A 26,766-nucleotide genomic window follows, 5' to 3' on the forward strand; every position below is an offset into this window, starting at 1 on the left:
TCATATCTATGATTAACACTCCCACTCAATTATACTACCAAGTTCCCAAGATGTAAGTATGGGCTAGTCCGTAGGGTAAGCTGGTAACGAACAAGTCAAAGAACTCAAATAATACAATCAGTTAGAATACTAACCCCTCATAATTAAGATTGAATTAACCTATGGTCAACTATATGATATTACTAGAATAGATAATAACTGTATGTTTACTTATCCTATTAACTGTCAATATCGGTCCTGTCCGATGTAACAATTACACCTGATCTTATCTACTTTGCTAATGTTCTGGAAAGAACATAACACTACAATGAGTAAGTAGATTATATCGTAGATTGGCAAGTCAGTGTAAATCCTGTGCACTAACTAATCGTAGGAATAACTTATTTTGAACATATAATCTTATTTATATTCCACTGTGATTACGTCACTATAAATACGATTAGCTATATGCTCGGGATGCAATAGAAGTTTATATTAAACAAATAATCATGAAAATAAAACATGTGAGCAAAGTGATTGACCAAGTCAAAAAATGATTTCTATTGTTTTATTGATAATAAATGAGATTACAAAGAAATTGAGTTTTAATTAGGGCATAAAACCCTAACAAACTCCCACTTGCACTAATTGAAACTAATGCCTTAATTCTACTAGTCCCATTTCCTTGATATGCTTATCAAATGTAGCTTCTGGTAGCGTCTTTGTAAACAGATCTGCAAGATTGTCTTCAGATGCAATCTTCATAACCACCACATCTCCCCTGGCCATATATTCTCGAATAATGTGATACTTCCTTTCTATAAGCTTACTCCTCTTGTGACAACGAGGCTCTTTCGAGTTGGCTATCGCTCCTGTATTGTCACAAAACAACACAAGCGGTTTATCCATTTCTGGAATAACACCAAGATCCGAATAGAACTTCTTTAGCCACACTATTTCCTTAGCTGCTTCTAACACGGCTATGTACTCAGCCTCCATGGTGGAATCTGAGATTGCAGACTACTTTACGCTTCTCCATATCATAGCTCCACCCCTAAGAGTAAACATCATTCCAGAAGTAGACTTCCTGTCATCGACATCAGTCTGAAAATCTGAATTGGTGTAGCCTACAATGTTCAAACCACCCTTGTAGACTAACATATAATCCCTAGTCCGCCTTAAATACTTCAGGATATGCTTAACAACTATCCAATGTTCTGGTCTTGGGTTTGACTAATATCTGCTCACTACTCCCATTGCATAGCAGATATCTGGTCTAGTACACAACATGGCATACATTAAACTTCCAACTACAGATGTGTAAGGAACTTTTCTCTTTGCATCTTCCTCTTCAAGAGTCTGGGGAGACTGCTTCTTTGAAAGATGAATTCTATGGTGGGACAGTAAACGTCCTTTCTTGGAATTTGTCATTGAGAAATGTTCAAGCACTTTATCTATGTAAGTTGCTTGAGATAGAGCTAAGAGTCTGTTGTTTCTATCCCTAATGATCTGGATACCTAGAACATAACTTGCTTCACCCAAATCCTTCATTTGGAATTGAGTGCTCAGCTAATTCTGGGGTAGCTGTGGTCATAGCGTACCACCAAATGGTCCACACACTGAAGGAGGGTTGTGTTTAGGTCCGGGTCGGTAGGATGAAGACTAAGGAGCTGGTTAGGGTTGAAGTAAATTAGCCTAAAACTGAGAGCAGCCTAATCTAACTCTCTGTATGGGTATGGGTTACCTTGGCCAGAGGGGCCGGCTGTTGCCCCAGACGCAGTTCGCTCTGGATCAGGCCCCTGATTATCTTTGGGAGCTCGCATTCTGTGCACCAACGCTGCAACGTGTTCTTCCTCCTCGATGTATTCATTGGCTGTCAAGGCTTCTTGAGGAGGGGGAGCTCGAGGATGACAGGAAGAGGAACTCTAGTCTTGAGAGCCAGCGTCTGGACATGGCTGATCAAGTTGCAGGCCACCATGGTGACATCATTCACAACCTAACTGTAGTCTTTCTCCTTCGAAGGAAGACTAGATAAAGTCTCATATTTACCCCCAAGGGTCACAGACTGCTCTGTCCACGCGAATATAGCTACACAAAAAATGAACTCAGTTAGAATACCTAAACAAAAAAAAGTGTGAAAGCGATAAGAAAGTTCACATGATGAATTTATAAAGATAGAAGACTTACGAGGGTGATTGAAGTATCAGTGATTGCAGTTCTTGAACCCATTTGACATAAAGAACAATTTTTTATAGTCACTTGGGTGGCTGGGGAGGTCGATGACAGTGGATGAGTGGGGAAAATGAGTGAGGTTGTAGAAATCGTCACCTCGCCCTTTCTGGTTGGGACTGGCCTTGAGGCAAAAGAAGTACGTAATGTCTGCTGGAGTGGGGACATCCCACTTGTGCCTCAGGAACAGATACTTTCACCCCGCCAAAAGTTTGTATGAGTTTGGTGGGAGCTGGAATGGAGCCAATTTGACGTAGTTCAGGAAGTCTACAAAATACTGGTCCAATGGAAGGAAAGCACCTGCCTTCAAGTGCTCATCACTCCAAGCCCCGTAGTCGTCTTAGAGAGGGGCACAACTCCGCTCTCCTTCCAACGGAGGTCGGGCATGGAGACCATCAGCTCCCATCTCAATCCTATGACTCAGCAGAATCTTGTTGACTTTCCCCTGAGTCGTGATCCGGGATACTTGTGCTCGACCTTGAAGAACGTGTTGGGCTCGACCACAAGGCCGAATTGAGGAATGGGAGAGTCAGAGGTGACCTGCTTGCCCTTGTCCTTGCTCTAAGTAGAACAGCTCGCGGTGTTTTTCTTTGGGGGGGAGGGGGCATGATTCAGCTAACCTGACGACAAAGCGACCTATTAGTGGCGAGCTAAGATAATTACCAGCTACAATTGTGGAGGTACGGAAATCTGAGGGTTTAAGTGGTTTACTTTTGGGATTTGAAAATTTATAAGAGCTAAGCTGTGTCCTAGCCTCAATGCGTGGTTCCACGTGTGGTCCTAGGCCACGTGCTTTGATTTCTTAAAAATCCCTGATACTTTAGGATTCATGTAGAGTCCAAGAACTTTACTTACCTAATTGTTTAGTAGTATTATAGTATGTTTAGTGTTATCATTGTTACTTTGGATTTTTGGTTCAGACCGGGAGTTATTTGGACACTCATAGTAGTACTTATAGATTTTCTAAGTTTAACCTATAGTTTAAGAATATTAAGTATAACCTAAGGTTTGATTAATGTGTCTGATATTAAGGATTATATTATTATATTATAAGGTTTAGACATCAACCAATAGGATTTTAAGCACATGTTTTGAATGGTAATTAAGGATTAAGTATTTTTGAGGATTAAATTAAATAAGGGTAAAGTTTGAATGTATAGGGTCAGTCAGCAGCTTTGAGCACGTTGAGGGCTTAGTCAAGGCTGTTTACTCCATTCAAACTCAGCTAAAAATGTGTAAATTCGTGTTTAAATATTCAGCGTATGCCGATATATCGCAGCTATAGGGGGCGATATGTCGCAGCACGTAGATACGGAAAACACGAATCGATGCACGGTCGCCTCGGGAACAAAGGTCCAGGCGATATATCGCCTATAGGGGGCGATATATCGCCTCCACCAGCATGAATTCAAATACATTTGAATTCTTTTCCCTTCAGCCATTCAAACTCCTTCAACAGTCCAGCATCTTCTGAACGAGTCTTCAGCCTCTGCTGAACGATTATTCAAATGATTTTCACTTAAAAAGCCATTATTTTTATTCAAGTAAAATCAAGATATTTTCATTCCCAAACTCTATAAATAGGACCTAGTACCCAGCCATTATTCACCATTTGCTCTAAGTTCAGAGGCTGCTAGTGTTAAGTGAGTGTGAGAGTGTAAACACTTGGTTTGGGGAAAAACTATAAGCTTAAACATCATAAGCTTATCAAACACTTTGGGAAGTGAGTGCTATAGTATTTCGGTGGATGTTAGATTGATCTTGCAATCTTTGAGGTAAACCCAAAACTCTAGTTCTTTTCTGTATTTTTATGTTATTTCCTTTCTCAAAACCTTCTACTCAGTCCCCTAACCTTATTCTTATTTTGGTTAGGGAATCCAAGCTTTTAAGCATATAAGTCGGTAAGTATGTTTTCTATGGTTTAGTCTTTCCATCTCTTTCATTTCATCTCCTTTCTTTAGACTTACTCTTTCTTATGGTTTTAGGAGTGTTCCAACAATCCCAACTCAGTCCATAATCTCGGTAACTTTGGTAAGGAAAATAGGCTAGAATTAATATGTTATGTGCTTATGTTATCTATATGTTTATGCTATTAAAAGTGTTATGATATGTATATGTGTATGTTTGTAGGCTTGGGCATATGACCCATATGACTAACAAGACCCCAAATGGGTTATGGGCATATGACCTACTTAGCTAGTAGGACCCCATTAACCCCATGGGCATATGCTTGTTTAGTCTATGGGACCCCAAGTAATAATGGCCATTATAATAAGTGTATGTTATATGTGTTATGTTAAGTCTTTATGTTTTCTTATGAAATTATGTATGTGACTTTGTGTTAGATTTTCCTTACTGGGCATTAGGCTCACTCCTTTCTGTTTATGTGCAGGAAAATAAGTTTAGAGGCGGAAAGATTCGTGGCGCTTGGAGAATGTGTATCGATGATGAATGGAGTCAAGGGGCCGAGCGTTATTCGATTCGAGGATATAGTCTCCTTTTATGTTTTTATGGTTTTTATGTGTATTTTCCGCATTATTATGTATTGTCTTTTATTTTAAATCTTGTTTTGTTTTAAAGACAATGGGATCCCAAAATCCTTCTTAGTATTCTGTTTATTTGTAAATAACTCTTATTTTCAAGTTACTCAATAAATTATGGTATTTTCGTAAAAATGTAAGTTTTATGTATAGTTTCGATAATGGTCCAATTAGTCTAGATTAGTGGGTCATTACAATTCATGTGTCAAACTCATCAGACCCACTACTTTTCTTTTGAAAGTGGTTTAATGCAAAACCGCTTAAGGAATCATAACCTTTAAGCTATTTAGAACCAAAATTAAAACCCTTTCGACTTCTACACCCCCAAATAGGTATTCTAATCAATTTACCAGTAGAATTTTCTTTGTAAAACCCAGAAAATTTGCCCATTTTTGTGAAAACCTTATTTCTAAGCAAGCCTAGTGTCGTTCATTCAGCCTAAACCGAACCCTATTTCCTATTTACATTCAGACGTAGCCTAAATGACATTGAGCAAATGACATTTTTCACAGCAAAAAACTCACTGGAAAGCAAAGAATTGGAAGATTCAAACCAGGTGAGGAAATACTTATAGTTTATATGATCGATTCAAAGAAAGTGTCGATACGTCCACAGGAAAATCCTTGAAAGCTTCTGAAACTCTGAAAGGCAATGAAGGTTTTTGGGAGAGTTTGAGAGAAAAAGGGAAACTTTGTTTTTGAAAGGAAACTTTTTGAATGCAAAGGTGGCGAGGGTTCAAGTCTGATCACCCTATATATACATAAACTATGGGAATTATTTTAGGACAACCGATTGGGTCAGGTCGAGATCCAAAGGCCAAGATTAAATGAACCATACGATGGCAAAAAGTTGATAGGACAGTTGTCACAGTCCTCAAAACCCGACCGGACGCCATGTGTCCAGCACTTGAGTAGTGGGTAGGCACGATTTTACATGGTAAAAGCCTAAAAGCCCCTATTGTGCATGTTAGAAAGTGACGAAATCAAGCACGAGGAGGATCTTGGGGGGCAAATGTTGTACCCTAAAAATTACCACGATTCTAGTCACTCAGTTTAGGTACAACTGGCAGATGAATACGTGGAAAAGCAACTGAGTGGAACCTCTGGTTAACAATGATGTGAGCAGCTCGAGTTGGGGCCTAACAACATGACGTACATGTTGTTATCAGACCGCCTCTTATGATAACAATCCAGTTCGAGACCTAAAATGGCCAGATCCACATTTGGGCGCTCTGAGCTTAATATGAACTAAGGTTCAAATAATCTTTGAACACTAGCTCGGGTAAGATATCCAACTTGTGGAAACCTGTTCAGAACGTATACTGAAGGATCCCAAGAGATGATCAGAGCCTCCTAATACACTCATTATTGCCCATGCTATATTGCATATCTATCATTTATTATTCGAGATAGCAGGAGTATATTCTATTCTGTTATCAAATCATATCCCAATGTAAATGAGAATAATGTGTATTAAATGTATACCTTATTTATTCACGCAGTTACCCAAACCTATCCAGGAAATTCCCTTATAAATATCAGGGGATAATGGACAGGGAAGGGGACTGCCTTTTTGTATTACTAAAACTCTGCAGAAATTGTGAGAGAAAAACAATAATACTGTCTCATGGACTAGGTGGATTTTAACCACTGAACCATGTAAAAGTTGTGTGTGTATGAAAGGGTTCTTATTATTTCATTACAATTTACAATTTAGCACTAATATCCCTATTATATTTCTTAATCTACTGTTGGCGAAAAACCACGTCAACAAAAGTAGTTTTCATTTGGTAATTTCATTAATTGAAATAATATTAATTATTTTCCTTAATTAAAAATGTTTTAATTGTTCTCTTCCATAATTAATTTTTTTTTAATTATAACATCCAAAATTAAAGTTATTATGAATTTTAATTTATTAAAATTAAATTGTTTAATTTTATTTTTGAATTAAATTACCCAAATTCAAATTGGGCCTTATAAACTATTTTTTGTTTAAAATAATAAAAAAGTTGTATAATTCAAAATGAATATGGAAAAGGGTGGAATTGGCTCAATAAGACTACTTCTCAAGGTTCGAGATCAAGGTGGTCTTCATCAGGCCTTAGATAGTATAGGTTACATTTTTATATATTTTTTGCAAGTGTTGTAATTTTTCTAGAAATACCCAAAAGTTACCAACCCCCTTTTATTTACTTATTATAAATGTTTGAATGTGATTAAAGTGTTTAATATTTTGTCATGCATTATAACATGCCATTCATATACCCACACAGTATGTAATTAACTTGCATTACATTCGTGTAGAAACATGCTATTAGGAACGTCCTACATTTTATTATATGTTTATATATGATAATTCATATAATAATAAATTTAGTCTTAATTAGTTAAGATGGTAAATCAAAATTAAAGTTGTTTAATTTTTTATTTTAATGAAAAATGTTTTATTAAAATAAAAATGATATTCTATTAATTAAAGAAAAATTGAATTTAGAATTAAGGGCACAATTTTTTTTTATTTTTTTGCTTAATTGGATTAGTAATTATTAGAATATCATTTGGTAAAAATAATTAAATTTATTATTACAACTAAATTAAAATATTGATTTTGTGAAAAACACACTTTTCCAAAATAATGAGTGGGAGAGAGAGTTATGACAATAAATCCCATGGTCTCCATTATTGGTTGAACACCGAGAGGCATAAGAATGACCTCGTGTCGCCTCCATTTGCGGCCTCCCTAAGAAAAGGCTTTCGAATATGTTTATTTGATCTCAAGGCTGACTTTTCTTATGAGAATATAATTAGTGATGTATTTCATGTTTGACTAATCCTAAGACACACTCTTGAGTTGAGTCATTAATTGAAAATAATGGGTTACACTCCGAAGGTGTATCTAGGCTTTCGAGCACGACTAGTGCATCTTGACCAAACTAGCGGTAGTTCATAAGTCAAAAGCGAAAAATGCGTTTTTAAGTTTTCACTTATGAAATTGAGATTTGTCTCAAAATTAATTTGGAGTTTGTCTGACCTACCCCAAGGATGGTCCATTAATTTTCAAATTAATTTATCGTGGATTAGTATATATATTTTTATGTGTTTTTATATGTTGCATTCATGCATCATGTTTACTTTTCCAAATAAAAAGAAAATGGTATTTATTATATGTTTTAATTCATTTTATTTTATTTATTTATTTCCAGCAACAATGGTATTTCTCTTAATCCTGATCAAGTACTTGAAAACTTGGGAATTCAAACACAACTAATTGATAAACACTTGGAAGGGATTCATATTGTCTTTGGAACACAAAACTTGTACGAAGCGATCTATGATCTACCTCCAGAGGTTCCAAGCTTTTCGTCCAGCTTTGATGAACATGAAAAATATGGTGAATGAATGAGATTGAATCACTTGGCACGTTAATGCATGTTATTGACCATGCATGATGACATTAAAGAAAGATATATGGTAATTGAAGCTGCATACGAGATGTGAACCTCGATAAAGAGTGATGCTCTGACACATTCTCAATTTTTGAAATATGGGGTAAATTCGATTTACTCAAAAACCCTTCTTTAATATTTTGAATGGTTGATTAAAAAATTATGCCACTAATATTATTTTTCATTTGTTCTTATCTTCATGGATGCAAAAATCTTATGATAAAAGGGTAATTGCATTGAAACCAAAGCGAAGAAGTGTTCACCCTTGAATTAGTCAACGGCACGAAGTCACAAAAAACGATTAGAATGATAGAGCTGAATGCAAGAACTAAAATGACACAATAATTTTATAGTGGTTTGACCCCAGATATTGGTAATGACGTAAGTCCACTTAGTATTTTTATTGATGTAAACTCCGAAACCCACGATCAGCGAACTAGGGTTCACTAAGTTTCACAAGTTCTGAAGTGGAATAAAAAGATCGTGTATAAAATCACTTCTTCTCTCTAAATACAAATTATTGCATGTCTCTTAAATGAATCCCATGAGTCCTATTTATAGGCTCAATGATGTACATATGGGCCTATGTGCCATCCTTAACTTGTGCTACAAGCATTTTTAAATAATAACAAAAATAATGATATTTACATATAAAGAGAATCAAATATGTTAGAAATATCTAACTCATAACCATCCCTGAATTCTGGCTTCGGTCCTACGAGTAGATCTGGTCGCATATGTCAGCACATCTTCTTCCCTGCTGCTCAACATATTCCTTGCGCCCATTGGGCAACCAATGTTCTCTTGATACCCTGGTCGTTGGTCGACCAGGTCTTCATCTATAACCAGTCATGTGCTGTTCTTGTACATCTTAAACACGCCACGTCATCATGCAAATATTTTGGGAAAACAAGAAGAAATGATGAAGACGATTGAATAAAGAAAATATTAGTTTATAAATTTATTTTGTTTAGCATAAAAAATTTAATGTTTGTTATTTTAAAATAGCTGATTTTCATTATGAAAGAAACTTATAAGTTTTTTCTTTAAATTAGTTCTTGAATTCTTTCTAGAAACTATATTTTAGATTCCTTTATTTGATGAGTGAACAAGTTTAATATTTCTTTTGAATAATAAATTCAGTTGTTATTTTTGAAATATATTTGTTCTACCTATTTCATCAATGAGTATAGATGATAATTATGAATTATTCATTATTATGTAAATAATAAATTTAATAAATAAGACATATTATTCCAACCACAATTAAGTGAAACATATATGTGAATTATTTTTGAGATTGACTTGTAATTAATTAGACACATAAAAATAAATAAAAGACAGTCTTTTATTGGAACCATTCATTGGTTCTCTCCTTGTTTATATAGTCTATTAATTAAAGTTAACCAAAAGACCTTTCTCTAATAAAGGCTCAAAAATCACATTATCATTTAGCTAATACACAGAGAAGTATGTTGAACCTTTTAATGTTCAAAGCTAAAAGTGATAATAAATAGTAAGTCAATATTGATTGACATTTATTTAAGATATGTTTATTTTTGTTGAATGCAAAGAAAATTTCTAGAAATTTTCATGTAACATTCAAAGTGAAGTCACTTAAAGACTTGTTTGATCTGATCAAAAGGAAGTCTAAACTCAAATTCGGAATTCAAGTAAATTGCATGTGAACTTGGAATTCAATCCCAACTCACATACAACTAGAATGCTAAGAAAATTAGTATTTTAGAAATGGAATATAATCATATTAGATAAGATTAAATAGATAATGAGTGATCATTATCGTCTTTATTATTTCTATAATTTTAGCACTTGTTATACTCTGTACATGTTTGATTGTACAACATAAAAGACTTAAAAGTTGGAATTCACAAGTGGTTATGTGAATAAATTGAAAATTTTCCATGAAGTCATTTAGTGAAACAATTTAATAATCATAAAAGATTTCAAAAGAGTTTGTATCTCTTAAATGCTACTTTAATGAAGCATGATTATTATAATCACTATATTTTTCTAGTGAACTTGTACTAGAAATAATGACTGCAAGTCAAGTAAGCAAGTTAATGATAAAACCAAAGAATATCACAAATTCTGTAAAGAATTATTGTAGTGGGAGTGTTAGTTAGTAACTACTCCGTTACAAATGTAAAGTTTAGTTGGTTGTGTGTAACACAATCAAACTATATTTTCATTCACATACTATCATGAAATGAAAAGGTTTTTACAGAAAACAATGGTTGAAACACCATGAATCTAGAAATGAAATTTGGAATTCCTATGGCATCTGGATTCTTGAACATCAAACTAAAGTTCATTGAACTTCAGTTTGAAACAGAATACTCAAGATGAAGAGGAGAACAGAGGAAATTACAGACTTTTCAAAGTAAAGTTAATAGCCTAAGGCTATAAACAGAAAGAAGAATTTATTACTCGAATAAATACCTTCTACTGTAACCAAACTTAAATTTGTTTACATACTCTTATCCATTGCTTTATGCATGGATTACGAGATTAATTTAAATGGATGTCTAAGTAGTCTTTACTAAATGGTTGACATGACAAAACCATTTGAAGATCTCAACCAGAAATATTCTGTTGTGAATCTTATTTTTAATATTGATAACGTTCTAATCATTGGGAATGATGTAGAGAAATTATCTATAGAAAAGAAATGGTTAGCTGAACATTTCTAAATATTAGATTTAGAAAAACCAAGAATGTTCTATACATTCAGGGTTATAGAGATTGAAAGAATAATCTTTTGGAACTGTCTCAAGCGACTTATATAGATAAGAAGCTTAAATACATTAGTTTACAAAAATCCAAGAAAGGCTTTTTTCCTTCTCAGCCAAGAGGATGTATTATCTAAATATTAATGTCAATTTATTCTTTTACTAGAAAAGAAGGACATGAGACAGTATTCCTACAACTTAGTGATGGACTGTTTAATGTATCAAATGTTATGTCTTCGAATTGACATTTGTTAAATGGTGGGAATAGTTAGTAGTTGTCAATCCAATGATGGAACGAGTCATTGAATAATTATAAGGACTTAATTTTTTGAGTATCTTGAATATAATGGAGATTATATGCTTGTGTATTTAGGCAATGACCTAAAATCCCAAGGATGTACTGATTTTAAACCAGGTAGAAATCTTCAAAGATTGATATCAAAATTAGCTTCCATAACTGGGGAGGGAACACATTAATCTAGAAATGTATTGGACATTTCAGATTTGTATGTTTCACCGTAGAAGTCGAAATGTAACAACTATGAGTGGTTAAATAGACTATTTGATTTAGTTGAGTTCTTTACCATTCTGGAAAGGGTTTCAGACTTGAATAAACTACTAGTATCTCATTGCGAAAGCAATGGAGATATATCTATTCTAGAAGAACTAGAAATCATGAGAGGGTATAGCACATGAAATGAAGTATCATTTGATTCAAGACAATTTTACATAATTGATGTAATGATCTTGAAGATAGCTTCAAAATAGTTTCTTACAAAACTGTTAGCAAAGAATTTGTTAGACAAATTCATTCAGGATAATGTGATTGACACATTGAGAGAGATGCCTCAATTTGCTTTAAGGCAAGTTGGAGATTGTTTGGAATAGTTCCCTTAAAGCAATTGTAGTTGACTAATGTTTTAAATGAAATAAATAATTGAGTTGAATTATTACATATATAGAATATGTTCGATATTATGTCGATAATATTAAGTAAATATTCAAAAATTCCAAAGTTCATCTATGTGGTCTTAATCTCACATTGGTATGAGAGGATCGAGATTGAGATAATGAACTTAAAATAGTTCGCAGTAAAATAAAGTTATGGAATCTTTAGATTAATTACTGCTAGTACGATTCGCTAGTATTTTGAATACAAGTGACCTAGATCTGGGTCGCTAGTGTAGTAGGACACTTTAGTGAAGGTACTTTATATAGTGATATATAGAATTGGACCATATGTGATTTGTTAATACTTGTTTGAACATCGTTTCATAGTATTAATCAAACATATCAAATGATGATCATATACATGATGATCTTAATCCTGATGTTATTATGAACTCCTATATATGTCATATGATCTTTTGATTCATTCGTTACGTTTTGTTAGAATGATCAAGCTAAGAATAATTGTTTTGGGGACTCAATGGTATACATGGCTTGGGGACATAGTTTAACATATATGGAATCTATACCTTTTTATAGATTGAATAATGATTCCCTATTGGGTTGACTTTTGGAACTGAAAACGTTATGAGCGCTCACGTCGCAAACTTGTTGTGACACAACCTTCACTAGTAAAGTCAATGGTACACTAGGAACAAGATATAGTAAAAAAGGGTAAAATGGTAATTTTATTCTCTTTTAATTATGAACCATTAATAGAGGATTAATGTTGTATGTAATGATTATACCAATGGATACTTTATTCTTTAATAAAGTACTATGTAAATATATGTCTATAATTATCAAGAGTTCAATCTCATATTTATAGTGGAGTAATCACGAGATTAATAAATATAATCATTTAATAAAAAAGCTTTGATTAATAATTTAATATTTATTGGAGCTTGATATTATAGGTCCATAGGTCCCCAGGGTGGCTCTACCAACACCATATCAAGGTAAGAGTTGATACAAGGGTAAAACTATAATTTGGAAATTTGAGAAGAATTTAATTCTTCGAGTCAAATATACAATTATATGAAATTAGAGGGAATCACCATGGACTTGGAATTCTTCGATGCTTGATCTTTCCCTTCAAATGGCTTGAATATGGGACCAGGAGGAGGAACCTCAACTGACTCATTTGGCATCTGGACATCTTTCTGAGATGACAGAATAATAAAGATGAATTGTGGAAATAACAGGTTGAACCCCTTATTTTTTGCCTTCCGTAGATAAATAATTTGGCCCATAATTAAGGAAGGAAGATCTATCTGTGTACTAGAACCAATCTTCAATAGAAAGAATGAAAATTCTTGAGACACAACAACTGGATTAGAGGAGGGCACCCAGTTGGATAGAGAAAAACATATAAGCATAGCATAGGTATGTGTACGATTAGTAATGGAGAGTGATGTGCTTGGATTCCATGATAGCTTTTGTCCTATAAGCTCCGAAAGGACTAGGTCCTTATCAAATTCAAGGGTATTGAGAATGAAACCAATGGGAAAATTTAGGGCAGTACCAATATCATTAACTGTAAAAGAAAACCTATGACCCCGAACATACACTTTGCCATACACAAAGGAATTATGATTAATAAAATCATCAGTAATGTTAGCATAAAATTCCTTGAAAACCCGATCAACATACCCATATTAGCCATGTAAAGAATCTAACCACTCTCTTTCTTGCAAAATACCAATCACCCCAAACAACCTATGAGCAACAAGATCAAAATTATTTTCACAAATAACCTTACGGTTAGAATAATAAATCATATCCCTTTCATGATCATTGTTGACTGATGATTTAGCCAACGACACGGAGTCACCAAAACGATAAAGATTTATAAGCTGCATGCAAGAACTAAACAACACAAAGATTTAAAGTGGTTCAACCCCAGATATTGGTAATGACCTACGTCAAGTTAGTATTTTTATTGATGTACTCTGAAACCTACAATAAACAAACTAGGGTTCATTGAGTTTCACAAGCTCCAAAAAGGATACAAAAGCCGTATATAAAAAACACTAATTCTCTCTGAATACAAATTATTGCCTATCCTTAAATGAGTCGCATCCATCCTATTTATAGGCTCATGGATGCACATATGGGCCGATGGGCCGTGTTTAAACTTTGTTACAAACACATTTTAATAATAATAGAAATAATAATCTTTACACATAGATAGGGTCAAATATCTTAGAAATATTTGACTTATAACTGTATTTTAACTCTGGTTCCGTTACTACGATCAGACCTGGTCACATGTGTCAGGACATTTGTCGTACTGATTAGCATCTTTCTTGAATCCATTGAGCAACTTCTATTCTGGTTGTTGGTCAACCAGAGTGCCATCACTAAACAGTCACGTGTTATCAACGTGCTCCTTAGTTGTGCCACGTCAGCAGGCAAATATTTTTTAGGGTAAACACTTGCCCCCCCAAGTTTATTTTAATGCGATCAACATTTAATAAACTTACTCGACCAACAATCCATCTGGCCTGTCACATCTGCCAGTACTTACTTTTTCGAAAAGGCAAGTCATCATGACCTTTACAGTTTCCCAGAAATGTTTTGACGGTTATTGCGATTCCCCATGCATTGAAACCCTACTCCCATCATTACCTTCTATTACTACCCCAAGCAGTATAAATATAATCCCCTTCACCTTTTGTCATTTTTTTACCCAAACCTTCTCTCTCTTCTAGAACTTAGAAAAACCTTCAAGAAAACCCAGAGACTTCAGTGCGATTTGAGACATCTTCAAGTAACTCCGAGTCAAAATTTCAGGATTTCTCCTACAATCCATACTCAAAGTAAGTTTTCGAATCCATCCTCTTATTTTTGTAGAAATTTTTGTGTATTTTGGTCTTGATTCATGAGTTTTGGTAACTGGGTTTCTACTGTTCTTGAGAAATTTCTTGGGTAACTGGGTTTAGGAAAACATACATAGAATAAGTATGCTAGACTAGGGATTTTAGGAAATATAAAATATTAGACAATGCTTAAGGAGCAATGTGGGGTATAGGTACACCGATTTCGGGCCCAAAATTGAAGTAAAAATTCGGTTGAGTATTTCGGAAAAACTGTGTTTTTCCCGCCTGTTTTCGGAGTTGAAAAGTTTTTCCGAAAAAGCTTTTCACATTCACTTTTTGATATGCTTTTCCAATATGCTCGCATGTTTTTGTGTTTTTATCAGGATGCTAATGGTCGTATAAAATCTTAATTTTTATACACGAGCAACATTATCCTTGCTTTTATCTTTCTTCTATCTATTGGTCGTAGATTCTCACTTCCCATTTGCTCTTCTCAGATATTCATGCATGATTCCTGGGGAGGTGAGAGACCAATAGATGACAATATTCTCACTTTGCTATTCGAGGATCAAGAACAACCTTCTTTACCATTTCCCGAGCCTTCGTCTTCACTCCCAAACTCTACGACAAGTCCTTCTCACAATCCACCGCAGAACCATTCGAACATGGGTCGTATCAAATACATTGCTCGTAGAAAAAAGAAAACCACAGATTCACCTTCCAACTAGTCTGCAACCAACGCCGAGGGTCCTTTAAGCGATCCTCGACCTTTAAAATTTTCACCACCTGATATCATGCTCAAAGCTCGTCCCTGTGATGGCCCTTGAGCAGAGGTAGACTGGTACATTGCTCCTCCTAGCGTCATATTTACCAGGATGGTGGAAATATATCCCAAGAAGTACGGGCTCCCTGGGATTACGTTATATAAACTTACACCCGACCAGAGGGAAAACGTGCTCGGCGGTGCCTACAGCGCCTGGTGGAGATATCATATAGAAGCAGGGGCAATCTTGCCCTTGCATGACTTTTTCCAAGGGCTGGCCAATTATTTCGAGGTCGCCCCTTTCCAAATAACACCCAATGGATATAGAGTAGTTTCAACACTCTATATCTTATAGAACCACAAAATATGGCCTGTGCCTATCCTGCATGAGATCAACTACCTATTCAATATAAAATCCAACCCCAATCAGAACCACACGAGATTCTTCCATTTTTACCACCAGGAATCTGCTCGCACATTCCTGAGTGACATAACCCACAAGGCCAATGTTGGAAGGTACTTCCAAGAGTACTTCCTTACAACTGACTTGGTTGCCGACAACATGGCCTTCACACGAGGAGGTAAACTTTCAATCTCTGGTCGACATTTATCTAGTCATTTTTTTGTCTTTCCTTGTCCTTAGTTGTTTTATGTTGCATCTAGGTCCATGGTACCGACCAGACCCTACACCAAAAATGGAGATACGAGCCGCAGCTCTGGCCATCATGATGAATATAGAAAAAAAGCATCAAGGAGTTGGTCATGGAGAGCAATTTAAGGCTGGTCAGCCTTCTAGAACCTCACTAAGAAATAAGGGAATCCATCATGGGGAGTGCCACTGGGGAGGGCACTGAAGGACAAGAAATCCCCGAGTAGCAGCAAGATGTGTCACAACCCCAAAGGCGACGACCAACGGGAGTGACCATTCAAGACCCATCCCCTAATACTCGAGCAGCTAATACCCCTACCCAACATGGGAGGGGAAAACAAAAACTACTAGAATACACCAGCCCTATACTTGAATCTTCAGACGAGAATGGTATAGATTTCTCACTTCTAAATAACTTGCCCATCCCTTGTCATTTATTTGATGGGGATGGAAACTTTAAATTTATGACCAGTAGTTTTATCTTGGACTTCTTCGAGGCAGATAGTGAGTGTAGCAGTAGTTCTTTAGATAATGTAGCGACCAGTAATAATAGTTCGAGTATACTACTTAGAATTTCTTTTTAGTTTGCTCCTTTATTGTGCCAAACTATTTTTTTGACATATCTGCTCATTTTTTCTAGTTTTGTAGTCATGCCATCCAACGACGCCTTCGATATCTGTGCTTCTGCAGACGCTCCACCAAGCAGGAAGAAGTCGAGCAGAAAAAACCTTGTAGAAGGTAGTGGGGAGCCTTCAAGAAAAAGAGCTCGACCAGAGGACCCTCCAACTCCCATTCCTTCTAAATCAACTCCTCCTCCTCCTCCTCATACTGCTCCTTCAACTGACTAGGCAGGAAGATCTTTGGCTGCAGATTTATTGAGCAATGCTTATAGCTCAACAAAAGAAAAACTGTAGAAATTGTCCAAGCACCATCGTAGCCAGGTTACCTTTGCCTGTCTTCTTGCGTTGAAACCCAGCCAAGTCCTTGCTCGTGGGTTCAATGAACTCCTCAGTGTAAGTTTCTTATGTATTGTGTTTTAATCGAACAACATTTCCGTTGATTAGCTCTAAAGGCTTCATTCTTCTACTGTTCATAGGGTATCTTGACCATGAACAACGGCTGGCGTCATGCTGAAGAGGTCGATGGAAAACATGCTGAGGAGATCAAGGCATGGGAAACCAAGGAAAAGGCAGTTGTCGAGGAGAACAAGTCATGCGAGGCCAAGGTTTAGGTAGCTGAAGACAAAATTGCCAATATAACCGAGGAGCTGAAGAGGAGCCAAGAAGATCTGACCAAGGCTGTTGCTGCCAAGGAGAAGTTTAAGGAAGCCTCCAGGACTAACTACAAGGAAGCAACCAAGCTTCAAGAGGATTTGGAGGCGAGCATGAAGGAGGCCACTGGTCTAGAGGAGAAATTCAAACTGCTTGAGGAGAAGAATTCCCAAAACTTGGAGAGGTTTCGAGGAGCTACCTTCAATTTCTTCTACATGTTTTGGAAGAACATCCCAGAGGCAAACTTCGATTATCTTCATGAGCAGGTAAAACAAGCTGAACTTGCCAAGTGCACTGCTCGCCTAGAGGAGGAAAGAAATGCTCAAAATTCCTTAGAGTCTCCTGAAATTTCCTTGGTGACAGGCATTGATGGTGCCTCAGAAGAAGCTGAACCTTCAATCGACCAACAGTCTAAGCAAGACCCCCCCTTCAACTGCATAGTAACAATTTTATTTATGTAATTAAAACATACAAACAATAGTTCGTGATGTTAAGACACTTTGTTGCCTAAGGCAGCTTTAATTTCCCTTTAATATTTTTTAATTACATCCGAGCAGCAATTGCTCGCAGTGTAAAGACATTTCATTGTGATATTATAATATATTCTTATTGCTATTATAACATCTGCTCGTATGGCCGAACTTAGCATAACACTTTATTTAGATTTCACAAAGTTAACTAAATTTTTTGAAAAATACTCTAAGTTTCGTAGTATGCCTTCCCTTATTTTGCTCGTGTGTTTACATATGTCTATGTTGATATGATATGCTCGCTTAGTATCTTATATGCCCCAAAAGTGATCGAGGATCTTAAGGTTCTCGGTCACTTGCCATGACCAATACATGTTCGAACATTACTGCTCACGTACTTATAAATAATCAATGATAATACAGCAAAACAACACACATAATGAGCAAATACTTGTAACACATACAATAATTGGCAAGAATAATTGGCTGCGCACGATTCCTTTTATTTCTCGTAATGAAATGGATAAAATTCGTGTCTGGACGAGTGATCAAAAATTGATCTTACACTTATAAGCGACCAACCATCTAACTAGCCAGCCCTTATTCACAAACTTGTAAAAAGTAAAATTAATACAAGCTAATTCTTTAAAAAGAATTGTTCATTGATAATACTTGCGCAAGTGTTCTCCATTTAAGCGAGCAAGTTTATATATGCCTGGTTGAAGGATTTCTTGAATTTGATATGGACCTTCTCAGTTCAGTCCAAGTACTCTAGCATTTTGGTCGCGAGTGTTGAGAAAAACTCTACTAAGTACCAAATCTCCCATGTCAAACTTTCTTTTGCGTACTTTAGAGTTAAAATACCAAGCAACCTTTTGCTGGTAAGCTGCAACTCTAAGCTGAGCATGTTCGCGCCTTTCATTGACCAAGTCCAAAGTCTCCATTAACAACTGGTTATTCGTGCTCTGGTCATATGTCAGCGGTCTATGCGATGGTGGATCTAACCCAACGGGTAACATGGCTTCATACCCATAGGCCAAGGAAAATGATGTATGGTCTGTTGCTGTTTAGTGAGATGTTCTATACGACCAGAGTACTTCTGGAAATTGTTCTGGCCATGCTCCCTTTGCTTCTTTGAGCCTTTTCTTCAGTATTTCCTTTAGAGTTTTGTTAACGACTTCAACTTGTCCATTGGCTTGTGGATGAGCAACTGACGAAAAACTCTTCGTGATACCATGCCGTTCGCAGAAATTGGTGAAAAGGTCGCTGTCAAATTGTGTGCCATTATCTGAGACAATTTTTTTCGGCAACCCATATCGACATACAATGTTTTTGATGGCAAAATCCAAGACTTTCTTAGTCATGAGTGTTGCGAGTGGCTCAGCTTCAGCCCACTTAGTAAAGTAGTCGACAACAACTACTGCATACTTGACATTCCTTTTTCCTGTAGGCAAAGATCTGATTAGGTCAATTCCCCAAATTGCGAATGGTCATGGGCTTTGCATCTGTTTAATCTCATTTGGGGCTGCTCATGGTATCTTGGAAAATTGTTGGCACTTATCACACTTCTTAACGAATTCCATAGTCTTTGATCATGGTAGGCCAGAAATATCCATGTCAGAGAATTTTCTTTGACAAACTTTGCCCCCCAATGTGATCTCCATAGAAACCTTCATGTACTTCTTGCATCAATTCTTTAGCCTTTTCCTTAGAGATACACCGTAATAAAGGCATTGAGTATCCTCATCTATACAAAACTCCATCAATCAAAATAAATCGATTCGATTGTCTTTGAAGCATCCTTGCCTTATTCTTATCTGCTGGTAATAATCCTTGTTCGAGATATTGTATGATGGGAGTCATCCATGTGTTGGACACTTGTATAATTAGCGATGATTCTTCTGCTTGAATGCTTGGTGCCAATAAACATTTGACCAGTACTATGCTCAAAGCATCAACATCTTTGGTGCTTGCTAACTTGGCTAAGGCATCGGCGCTTGAATTCTGATCGTGAGGTACTTGTTGGAGAGTATACTTCTTAAACTGTGCTAATAAATCCTTCGCCTTGTTCAAATAAGCAACCATCTTGAAACACCTAGCCTGATATTCTCCAATAATCTGATTAACTACTAGCTGGGAGTCACTATATATTTCTAGTGACTTTATGTTCATATCCTTGGCTAGTCTTAATCATGCGAGCAGAGCCTCATACTCGGCATCATTGTTTGAGTCTATAAAGTTGAATCTGATCGCACAGTGAAACCAATGTCCCTCAGGTATGATTAAGATCAGCCCTGCCCCTCCGTTGTGCTCATTGGAGGATCCATCTACGAACAACTTCCAGGCAGGGGTTTGATTTTGAATATCACTCTCTATTACCGGTTCGCTGGCAGAGAGTCTAGTAAATTCTGCCACGAAATCCGCTAGGGCCTGTCCCTTAACAACTGCTCGTGGTGCATATGAAATTTCAAACTGCCCCAACTCAACTGCCCATTTCAGTAGTCGACCAGCGACTTATGGTTTTTGTATGACTTGCCGTAGTGGCTGGTCGGTAAGCACTATTATGGGGTGAGTGTTGTGAAAATTGATTCAATTAAAATGTGCAAGTGTACACAGTCACAAAACAAGTAATAAAGTATTAAGTATTCAAGATCGTCTCCACAGGGATTGCAAATTTCGGTGGCTCTTGAATAGAAAGTTTAGGAGGCTTAAAATTCCCTTCTGACAAGTTCAATGACTCAAAAGGCCTCCTAATTTTTGCAAAGGGCTGCTTTGACTCCACCCATGTAACTTGGCTTTCTTCCTCTTCACTTAAGCTTTCAAGCTCTTCAAGTGACCTCACCCCCACTCCATCTTTACAAGCTTCCTTGTGGAATTTTTCAGCAACAATAGACTCAATTACACTTAGCCTATTACATTCTTCAACCTCATCCGGAAACTTCATAGCATTGAACAAATTGAAAGTCACTTGTTGGTCATTCACCCTCATAGTAAGCTCCCCTTTTTGTACATCAATCAAGGTCCTCCCGGTAGCTAGAAATGGCCTACCCAAGATAATAGGAACATCTCTATCCGCTTCATAATCAAGGATGATGAAATTAGCCGGAAAGATGAATTTGTCAACTTGCACAAGTACATCTTCAATTTTTCCTTCTGGGTGCGCCATAGAACGATCCGCTAATTGCAAAGTTACTATGGTTGGTCTTGCTTCTCCAATCCCCAACTTCTTGAAAATTGACATGGGCATCAAATTGATACTAGCCCCCAAGTCACAAAGTGCTCTACCAACGTCTCTACCACCAATAGAACAAGGAATTGTGAAGCTGCCCGGATCCTTCAATTTAGGAGGAATTTTACTCTTCAATATGGCACTACACCCTTCAGTCAACGCCACTGTTCAAATTCACCAAGCCTCCTCTTTTTAGTTAAAATGTCTTTCAAAAACTTCACATAGTTGGGCATTTGCTCCAAAGCTTCCACCAACGGTATATTGATGCGAAGTTGCTTCAAAACATCTAAAAATTTCCAGAATTAGCTGTCTTGCTGCTGATTTTGAAAGCGCTGAGGAAATGGTGGAGGTGGCTTGCTTGCAGGCTCTCCTGTAGCATTTTGCAGAGGAATTGCTGCAGCAATTGCTTCAAGATCAGCATTTAATTTTTTTGATTTCACAGCTTTGTCTCCTTTGTCCACACTACTTTGGATTGAAGTGGGCTCGCTGTTTCTAGTACAATTATCCTCAGTTAATTCCACATTTTTGCCACTTCTCAAGGAAACCGCCTTGCAATGTTCCTTGCCATCTTTTCTTGGATTTTCTGTGTCACTAGGCAAAGTGCCTTGTGGTCTATTCCTTAGCTCATTAGCAAGCTGCCCCAGCTGAGTTTCTAGATTCCTCAAGGATGCCGCTTGACTCTGAATTACAACATCGTTCTTGGCCATATATTCCTTCATTAAACTCTCCAAAGAGCTTGATTGAGACACTTGAGGATGAGGTGGTTGAGCTCTTTGTTGTTGTTGAGAAAACCCTGATGGATATGTAGGCTTGTTTTGCATTGGTACTCCGCTTGAACTAGCTCCTTGACCCCCCCATGAGAAGTTCGGATGGTTCCTCCAACCCGGATTGTAAGAGTTCGAATTGGGTTGTTACGACTCACATTTTGATTCCCCAAGTAACAAACTGATGCAGGATTTGATGGACAGCTGTCAAATGTGTGCCCATCTCCACAATAAACACAAGAAACATCTGCCACTTGGCCCATAGCAGCTGGTTGTACCATTCCCCCCAAACTCATGTTCTTGAGAAGGTTAGTCATTGAAGAAACTTGAGCTGTCAAAGTTGTCAATGCATCAACTTCAAGTATACCAGCCACTTTTCGATTTGTTGAGGCTCTAACATTGGACCATTGGTAATTGTTGCTAGCTATCCTCTCCAAAATCTCATAGGCTTCATTATAGGACTTAGAGAGAATAGCCCCATTGGCTGAAGCGTCTAACACCATACGAGTGGAAGAATTGAGCCCATTGTAGAAAGTCTCCATTTGTATACAATGTGGGATCCCGTGGTGTGGGCACTTTCTCAATAATTCCTTGAATCTCTCCTACGCTTCACAGAATGATTCATCTTCCAGCTGCTGAAATGACATGATTTCATTGCGAAACTTGGCATTTTTGGTAGGGGGAAAGTACTTCATCAGGAATTTTTCAGCCAACTCATTCCATGTAGTCACCGAGTCGGGAGGAAGAGTGTTGAGCCAAGCTCTAGCTCGATCCCTCAAAGAGAAAGGGAACAATTTCAACCTTAGGGCCTCATCAGTCACTCCTTGTAGCTTGAAGGAGTCACTCACCTCCAAAAATGAACGAAGATGAAGGTGAGGATCCTCAGTAGGCAGCCCACTAAATTGACCCACTGTTTGCAACATTTGGAACATCACGGGCTTTAACTCAAATTGGGGTGCTTGAGTTTCAGGTCTAACAATGCCCGGATTGAGCTCATTAAACATGGGGGCAGCGTACTCCCTTATGGCTCTCTCTCTATCATCAGCCATAGCAATTGTATTCGCGACATTATTAGCACCCTCAACTCCTTCAACCTCTTCAGCCATGTTAAGGCGATTTTGAGCCCGTTGTTCCCTTAGTCTTCTTCTAATTGTTCTTTCAATCTCGGGGTCAATAGGAGCTAGTTCAATGTCTTCTTGCTCGTTCATATAGTAAATCACCTAAGAAAACACAAGAGCAAGCAAACAAAGTTAGCTCAACAAAGAAAAAGAAAAAAAAATTGCAAGTAATTAATTTTACAAGAATTTCTAATTTCAATCCCCGGCAACGGCGCCAAAAACTTGTTGTGAAAATTGATTCAATTAAAATGTGCAAGTGTACACTGTCACAAAACAAGTAATAAAGTAGTAAGTATTCAAGATCGTCGCCACAGGGATTGCAAATTAAAACTAAATGCAAAAATTAATTACTAAACAATTACACTAGTGAACAATTTGAATGTCTTTGATTTTCCAATTTAACCCAATAAAAAGAAAGTAAAATTACTCAAAGTAAACTGAACAAGAACCGTGAGAGAAATATATAAATTTTAAAATGGACTTGAATCATTGAATCCCCCTATATTATTTATACTGAGCACATTGCGAACGTATTGCTGCAACAATTTTCTAGCAAAACTCCCAGGATAACAAAAAGTTCATTTAACATGCATAAAACTTTCCCAAATCTTATGACCTTAATTCTTCTACCTAATTAAACATATTCCTATGCAAAATCAGATTTAAGAATGCAATCACAGTTCACTTCTCATATGTTACACAAGGTAATTAACATATCCCTATATTAATTACTAACATAACCTAACCTAGATTATGACTTGTGTCATCCAAGTTCTTCCTATTACATTCAACCTTTCCAGCATTAAATATAATTAAAATAACTTGCCATTGCTGGCCAAACAACAACAAGCAATCAATTTAAGCACACTTGAATGATCAAGGGAGATTTTACTAAAATAAAGTGCAAGAAATGGATAGATTATAACATAGGGTTCATCAACAATTCAAGCCACCAAGAAATTAGTTCATGGCTGATTTCATATACATTAATTCATAATCAAAACAGCCCATAATATTCAGTTAAAATCCAACTCAGAAATTAATACAATAGAGTTTAGAAAGGAGAGAAAAACAAATCCAAAATGATGCTTGAGCTTCTTTGGTTGGCCTCCTTCTTTCTTGAATCTCTTTTCTATTTCTTCCTGGTGTTTTTTATCTGATATTCTCTCTGGTTTTCTGCAGTAAACTTCTGGCTCAAGTCTTGTCAAAATGGAGGCTGCTCCTTCCTTAATTAGCTAGGGTACAACCCTCTCCTTTTTCCTTCTTTTAATTTCTCTATTTTGCCCTCCTTCTTTCTTTCACACGTGGCCCACTTACTAAAATAACTGCTGATTTAATATCTTTTTCCCCACTGCCACGTCAGACTCCTTTACAGCTGGATAAATGATGCCACATGACCTCCTTTTTGAGCTGCTGATTCCTCCTTCTTTTGCTAAAAAAATGCTGCAGCAAAAGCTCCTGTCTTCAACAATTCCTATATTTTATCACAAGCAACACCTAATAAAAATCTGTTTGCTTTTCTTGCTTTCTTCAGAGAGCACCATGTAAAAACTCTCTAAGTGCTATTAAATGTTTAGATATTTCAAAAAGATTAAAGGATAAGATAAGACCAAAAAATGGATAATAAAATGAGATGAAACCATTAAAAAATATCACTCAGCTGATTCTTTTTTTGTTTATCATAAGCTTCAAAGTATGAAAAATAACTCTTTATTCAAGAGTTATCAGTGAGCCTGTAAGTAGGGTCACAATTTTATAGACGCCAGTATCAAGCAATAAGACAATTTCTCTATGGGATTGGACAAAATAGGCGGTTGCAACATGAGGGCTTTGAGCACCTAAAAAGCCTATTCGCACTCCTCTATCCATTCAATTTTTTCTATCCTCTGAGTAGATTAAAAAATGGGACACATTTGTCCGTAGACTTAGATATGAATCTACTTAGGGCAGCAATTCTTCCTGTCAGGCTTTGTACATCTTTAACTTTGGCAGGTGACTGCATCTCTATTAGTGCTTGATTTTATTTTAGGATTAGATTCGATTCCTCGTGAGTTTACTATGAATCCCAGAAATTTTCTTGATCCTACACCAAAGGAATACTTTAGAGGCAACTTCATCTGATATTTGTTCAAGATGTTGAAGCATTCCTGTAGGTCCTTGATATGTTCACCAACCTTTCTCGACTTGACCAACATATTGTCGATGTATACCCTACCTCGATTAGTAGACAGAGGACCTAGATGGGTTATCATATACTACCATGTGATCTAACCTACCTCGATTAGTAGACAGAGGACCTAGATGGTTTTATCACATTCCATGTCAATGAGTTAATGACCATTAATATTGTAGTCCTATATGTTATATGTTTTTATAGTCATATGTTTTATAGTATATGCATATGATATAATTTTATGTTTATGATTTATGATATACGTTGTTAGTAGATTTTCCTTGCTGGGCATTAGGCTCATTCCTTTATTTTTAGCATGATGCAGGAAAATGAATATGGAAGGTGGAAAGATTCATGGCAGCTTGGCTTGTGTGTTGAGGATGAATGGATTGAATAGTCGAGGATGACATTATTTTTAAGTCTTTTGAATTATGTTTTAATGTATTTCCGTAATTAGTATTTAAACAATTAAAGTTTATGTTTTATGTATTAAACAATGGGTACCCATACCGTATTTTATATTTCATATTTTACTTTGTATTTTGCACAATATTTATTTTGGGGTTTTAAATAAAGTTATGTTATTTCTTATGTATATTTTCCCAAAATAGTAGCTATGTCTAGTAGTTTTCATGGTCCAAGGTCTTAGAAATAGTCGGGTCATTACACTAGAACCCTTCCAGAAGCCATCGGTCAGAAACTTCTTAATCAAGAAGTCATCGGTTGGGTAGTTAGAAGACTCCACCCAGACATAACCAGACCAGAGCTCCTGGAGACAAGAAAACTCCACAGTATAAAGAAGGATATGGTCAGAATGAGGCTGCTAGTCATCATACCGACTGGTCAAAAGAAAAAGAGGGCAACACCCAATAAGGAGGAAAGGACCGCCCAGGCCGTGCCGAGAAGTTGACACTACATCTTGGCCAGCAGTGTAGTGGGAGAGAGCAGGTCCCGCATAGTAAGCCCTCTAAAAAATCAAAGAGTACATTTTTCGATCAGTTAGGAGGACATGCTTCTTGGGAGGATCTAAGGGACGTTATCAGCAACAAGAGGAAGACCATCCTAGTCAAAGGGCAAGATCTAAACCGCCTTACCAATCAAGTAGAAATACTTGACGATAGTGCACCAGATAGAAATACCCGATCGGGAGGTCAATATTTTGGAGCCTCGTTAGTTGCACCAACCATCCAAGCCTAGCTTGACGCGCTAAAAGCTGCGGTGCATGGTTTATCTAAATGGCCTTTCGGGATAGATGTAGTAGACCACAGAAGTGGCAGTTCATTTTGTGCCCGGATCAGAGCAGCTCAACCGCCGGCAAAATATAAAGCATCATTGCTACTGGTGTATAGAAAAAGCAGACCCCATCAGACATGTTGGGAAATTTGAGGACCAGATGGAACTGCTCGGGGTGAGTGATGATTATCGGTGTAGAGTCTTCCTAACTACATTGTCAGATACTACCCAGGAATGGTATTGGAAATTTAAGCATAATTCCATTAACTCATGGGAAATATTCAGGAAGGAGTTTTGTAGACAATTCAGTGCTGCCCGGACTTTACCAGTTTATGCCAACCACTTGGCAGATATCAAATAAGGAAAGGAAGAATCTCTAA

The 26,766-nt window shown here is 36.8% G+C and overlaps 1 protein-coding gene and 1 non-coding gene across 2 annotated transcripts in view; both read left to right on the forward strand.

Moving 5' to 3' along the window:
* LOC133800047 (protein FAR1-RELATED SEQUENCE 9-like) overlaps positions 1-16,976 on the forward strand; it is a 61,534-nt gene extending 44,558 nt beyond the window's left edge. The window contains exon 2 of the mRNA XM_062238027.1: positions 16,777-16,976. Within this exon, the coding sequence (XP_062094011.1) occupies positions 16,777-16,976 (200 nt within the window). The remainder of the gene's footprint in view (positions 1-16,776) is intronic.
* Positions 16,977-22,420: 5,444 nt separating this feature from the next.
* On the forward strand, positions 22,421-22,526 carry LOC133802929 (small nucleolar RNA R71). The gene has a single exon (XR_009877672.1). It is a non-coding gene; the product is annotated as a small nucleolar RNA R71 (small nucleolar RNA).
* The last annotated feature ends 4,240 nt before the right edge of the window (positions 22,527-26,766 follow it).

The sequence above is a fragment of the Humulus lupulus genome, chromosome 9 (genome assembly GCF_963169125.1).
Source record: "Humulus lupulus chromosome 9, drHumLupu1.1, whole genome shotgun sequence".
In the NCBI taxonomy this organism is placed as follows: Eukaryota; Viridiplantae; Streptophyta; class Magnoliopsida; order Rosales; family Cannabaceae; genus Humulus; species Humulus lupulus.